This window comes from Haliotis rufescens, unplaced genomic scaffold (assembly GCF_023055435.1).
Source record: "Haliotis rufescens isolate VD_foot unplaced genomic scaffold, xgHalRufe1.0.p SCAF_17, whole genome shotgun sequence".
Taxonomy (NCBI): Eukaryota; Metazoa; Mollusca; class Gastropoda; order Lepetellida; family Haliotidae; genus Haliotis; species Haliotis rufescens.
The window spans coordinates 6515748-6521258 of NW_025963857.1; the positions used below are offsets into that span (position 1 = coordinate 6515748).

Genomic DNA, 5511 nt, shown 5'->3' on the forward strand with positions numbered 1-5511 from the left:
GCGGCGTTAAACAACAAACAAATAAGCTTGTGTGTGTGTTTGTGTGTGTGTGTGTGTGTGTGTGTGTGTGTGTGTGTGTGTGTGTGTGTGTGTGTGTGTGTGTGTGTGTGCTTGTACTAGTCCGGTTTTACAGAGCTGGCCCACTGAGGTACCAAGCCGCAGTTTAACACGAATACCCCACTCAGACACAGTATACTGACTCCGAGCCGACCAGTCCTTGTTTTAGCCCCTCAATGCCGAGCGCCAGACAGGGTAACAACAAGTACCTGGTCCATATTTTAATGGTTTGATGCGTCCGGGGATCGAACCACCGACCTTCCGCTCTCGGGTTTGCGTGATGGGACTGCCACCTAGCCCATGCGACCCGTGAAGATCCGTGGTAGAATAGGCCTTCAGCAACCCATGCTTGCCGTAAAAAGGGACTATGCTTGTCGTAAGAGGCGACTAAAGGGATCAGGTGGTCAGGCTCGCTGACTTGGTTGATGCATGTCATTGTATCCCAATTGCGTGGATCGATGCTCATAATGTCAATCAATGGATTCTCTGGTCCAGATTCTATTATTTACAGACCGCCGGCATATAGCTGTAATATTGCTGAGTGCGGCGTTAAACAACAAACAAACAAACCTCGCCCATGCCGACTCCCCCTTTATAGGTTTGCATCGATCCCTTCAGGTAGCTCATGTTCATTGGTTTAGTTTGTTGTTTAACGCCACACAATATTCCAACTATATGACGGCGGTCTGTAAATAATCGAGTAGATTTGGGCGAAACGACGTTATGTAAATAATATATATCAATTCGGCTTATCCTGTATTATTAGCATAACGCTCCTTCCGCTCCGGGGCGGTCGGGTAGCCTAGTGGTTACAGCGTTCGCTCGTCACGCCGAAGACCTAGGTTCGATTCCCGACATGGGTACAATGTTTGAAGCCCATTGCTGGTGTCCCCCGCCGTGACATTGCTGGAATATTTGCTAAAAGCGGCGTAAAACCATACTCACTCATTCCTTCCGTTCCATGGTACTGACAGAGCGGGATGAAGTAAACCCATAACAACAATCGTTAAGACAATTTAAGATCTACGAATGCTGGATAGCAAAAATGAAATGACAATATAAAACTGAGTCTGTTTTAAACATAATTCTTTATATCATGTAGAGACATAAACGTGCTTCTTGTCCTCCACCGTAGTTTATTTCTCTTCATCTGAAATCATAAGATTATACATATCAAAACTGGTGAATCGATATATATTACTGTTCAGAGACACTATTGGTTTAAGATCAAAGACCACCTCATGAAAGGTGGTTGCGGCCACCATCTTGGGTGTCCGCAGACTAAGCGGACGAGGACGACCGTCGCCGCGGTGTAGTCCAGCGTATGGTTTGGGTGAGGAGTTGGCTTCTGCGACACCTTGCTGCAGGAGCCGATGTGTGGGTGTGGGTGTGGGTGTGGGTGTGGGTGTGGGTGTGGGTGTGGGTGTGGGTGATCTCTCCAAACTGGGTCTGAGGGCTGGGGTCTGGTCCTGGCTATGTGTGGGTGTGGTTGTCGGTGATCACTCCAAACTGGGTCTGAGGGGTGGGGGCTGGTCCTTTGTTATGTGTGGGTGTGGTAGTCCATATCCAATCGCATAGTCCAATCAAATCGCGTAACGAAATCGACAAGCTGCCGTGCAGATTTCGGTTGATTGCAGGATTTACAAAGCATTTGTACCGACAATTTAGCGTCAACAGATATTTTCCTAATCTTTTCATGTTTTTAATCAAGGTGCCCAAATGATATGGTGCACTTCTCTGGGTAAGACCAATTTTATTATTGTATAGATCTTGATAATCGATCAGATCGTCTTGACTGGACGCCGCCATTTTGTTTGAAGCAAATGCATGTGATATGAGAGGTGAAATGTGATTGTCAATAGGAGGGACATAGAAGGGACATAACTCGTGATAGCCACTGGTGGCGCTACGATCGAGCCAAGAATATGTTTAGCGTAGTTCGGCAAGGGTGGAAACTTAGCTTTTACAGTCAGTTAACTCCCTTGCCTCGGGAAGGTGCCTTTTCTCTGGATTAATCCGAAACGTGACAGTTGACCCAAAATTACTTTCTCGACAAAGGGGCGGTCGGGTAGCCTAGTGGTAAAAGCGTTCGCTCGTCACGCCGAAGACCTAGGTTCGATTCCCGACATGGGTACAATGTGTGAAGCCCATTTCTGGTGTCCCCCGCCGTGATATTGCTGGAATATTGCTAAAAGCGGCGTAAAACCATACTCACTCACTCACTCACTCGACAAAGGAGTACTCCATGAGTCGAAAACTATAACTAAGAGCACCCACCGTAGTAGTCGTAGTTCGGGGCAATTGGGAGACCGTCGCCGAAGGTGAGGTGAGCGCCGTGCAGGTAGCAGTACCACTTGAGCCAAACAGACAGCTCGCGGTAGAAGACACGGAGGTAGAAGTTCTGTCGTTCCTCCTCTGGATTGGCCTCAGTCAGTAGCGGGCAGCTGCAGTCTTCGTACGTCTTGATGGAGATCAGAATCTCCTCGCAACAGTCCGTCAAACACTCTGAAATCAAACACAGACAACCCTACAGTAACACTTATACATTGCAGTCGTTGTAATTAATCTTGTGGGGGAAAAAGAGCCTCTGCCCTCAGCGTAACCATCGAAAGTGAGGTGTGGTGAAATGGGGTTCAACGTCAACAAACAAATAAGCTTGTGTGTGTGTGTGTGTGTGTGTGTGTGTGTGTGTGTGTGTGTGTGTGTGTGTGTGTGTGTGTGTGTGTGTGTGTGTGTGTGTGTGTGTGTGTCTGCTTGTACTAGTCCGGACTGATGCCAATTTATAGTGCAAGCACACTGAGATACCATGCCGCAGTTTAACATGAATACCCCACTCAAAGTATACTGACTCCGGGCAGACCAGTCCTTGTTTTAGCTCCTAAATGCCGAGCGCCAGACAGGGTAACAACAAGTACCATCTTTAAACGTTATTTGGTATGACGCGGCCGGGGATCGAACCGGACCTTCCGCTCTCCGGGCGGACGCTCTACCACTAGACCACTGATGCGACCACTTCCTATAATTTGAGTTAGTAGTAGTAGTAGTAGTAGTTGTAGTAGTAGTAGTAGTAGTAGTAGTAGTAGTAGTAGTAGTAGTAGTAGGAGTAGTAGCTGTGTGAACGAAAACAAATTTACTAAATTGCCGGGAAAGAAAGTTTACACTTGAAAATTGGATTTAACCAAAAATTACAAACATCTAAACGATACGAGGCTGAAAACAGTCGCCGAAACACTGCAAACTTGAGATGCAAAACATAACTGTTACCCGTATCAAATACATTACCATCAAATAATCATTTCTTGTTTCATTTTTAGCCACCATCAAGCATGGGTGAATACTTTCTTTCGCCCGAGCACCCCCTCTTTAAGTCCACAATCATCTACAGTAAAACCTTCATCGCGACACATCGTTTAGAACAATGAAACTGTGTGGTTCAAGCAGAGATATCATGCTCGAAAGCAACCATGATCTCATATCGACGCTCCGCTTATCTCGAACATAGGATAACTCGAGTTAACGAGGTCTGACGGTACTGAACAGTATCTCATCTACACACTGGTGGCCCAGTCGTCTAAGGCGCCGCGGTTCGCTGTGCAGAGTTGCGTCCCTTGGGCACGCCAGAAACCTATGATTGTGGGTTCGAATCCCGGTTCGCCCCGATTATGTTTCTAGGTTTGTCAGCACCATACCCGTGCTCGTGGGTTTCACCGAAGTGGTAAACGTCTGAGACCTGCATCACTTCGGGCTTTCCTCCCACATTAAGCTGACACGCCGCGATATAACTGGAATACTGTTAAAAGCGGCGTTAAACCCAACTCACTCACTCACTCACTATCAAATAGTGATCATACCAGGTGTTCCAGAAAAGGTTGCATCCGTTACAATTACATGCAGTAATAATCACAACAATACCTTAAGTGTGTAAAGATCTTCAGCTTACCTTCGCATTCTACTACAGGATCAGTTAGACATTCGTTCGTGGCAGCATTGACCATGTAAACGTTGATGGAGATGCAGACGACGAGGAAAGCGAGTGTAACTTTCATGACTGTAGCGTGTATAGGACCTCACCCGATCAACACAATGGTGATACTAGCTAGGATACCTCCGTACTTATAGCATGCAATATCACCGCAGTTGTCGTTGTTGTTGGGAGTTACACGTCAAGGCCACTTAAACAGCTGTCAAGTGTATCACGTACCGACTATGTATACATATTAAGTCGGGAATTAGTTAATTACAGTCCAAATTGAAATATAATAAGATTAAGCCATGTGTTCGAAAGTTCAAATGATTGCTACTTCTTTTCATCGCATGTTTAATGTTTGTTCCGAGAGTAACCTTTTAATTCACGATATGAATATCAGTCGTTTAGAAGAAATATAACGTACATTTTATACATGTGGTCAACTATATCGACGTATATTCGACAGCTTCGATGACTTAGGTTATCGAGCATTTGACTGTACAATAATGTTAGTTAATCAACAATTTTGAAAAGAAATTTAAAATTCCATGTCATGTGTAACTTCTCAATAAAATAGACATATGTTGTATGCCAAATAGTACTGAAATCAGGGTCATGTGTAATTTGTCAATAACATATATACTGGTTGTGAGCTAAACATCACTGAAATCAAAATCTTGTATAATTTCTCGATAACATAGATATGGTTGTACGCCCCATATCTCTAAATTATTAATATTTTCATGGATATAAGATAGTCATCTTTTAAGAAAAAAGTATATAGTGACTTTTTGGCTTCTGTTTGCACTTCATCTTTCGACTGTTTAATATACTCAACAACAAAAGTTACTGTGACACCATTATTTTAGTGTATTTTTCAAGTAAAGTTTGGTTTTAATTATTGTAGTGCATGTTAGAATCAAGTCACAAAAACGCAACTGCTACAGAAAAGCATGCATTCCATGCAAAAGTTGACTTTTATGAAAGCCCCATGCATTTCACTACCCAAGAATGGGTATAAAAACATGTGCGTTAACGGGATACCATATGCATCGTTTAGCATCGTGCTGACAACAACCAGACAACAAAATTACGCAATTATTCAACATTACGAAATGCCACGCCTGTCCCAAAATGAGCGTCTGCGAGCCATTGGTATACTTGTAGCAGGATCGAGTCAACGTGATGTTGCAAGACAATTTAACGTCCACAGAAACACCATTTGGTGTTTATGGCAACGTTGGCAACAGACGAATGCAGTCAGAGACCATTCTCGGAGCGGCAGGCCAGCGTAACCAATAATCGCTAAGACAACTGGATTCGAACAACTCATCTACGAAATCGATTCCAGCCAGCAACAGTGACTGCAAGAAGCATCCCTGGCCTTCGACGAATATCTTCACAAATCGTACGTCGTCGCCTCAGATGTACAGGGATTGTCGCCAGAAGACCCGCCAGACGTCCCGTTTTGACAGGAAACCACGTCT

At 44.5% G+C, this 5511-nt stretch overlaps 1 protein-coding gene across 1 annotated transcript; it reads right to left on the reverse strand.

Annotated features, from left to right (window-relative positions):
- Window positions 1-1130: 1130 nt before the first annotated feature.
- LOC124123884 lies at window positions 1131-4154 on the reverse strand. Its single transcript, XM_046487114.2, has 3 exons — window positions 3998-4154; window positions 2335-2562; window positions 1131-1207 (listed from the first exon to the last, which is right to left on the reverse strand). Exons 1-3 carry the CDS (start codon window positions 4101-4103, stop codon window positions 1194-1196), a joined length of 348 nt encoding a protein of 115 aa, XP_046343070.1. The 5' UTR covers window positions 4104-4154; the 3' UTR covers window positions 1131-1193.
- Between the last annotated feature and the right edge of the window lie 1357 nt (window positions 4155-5511).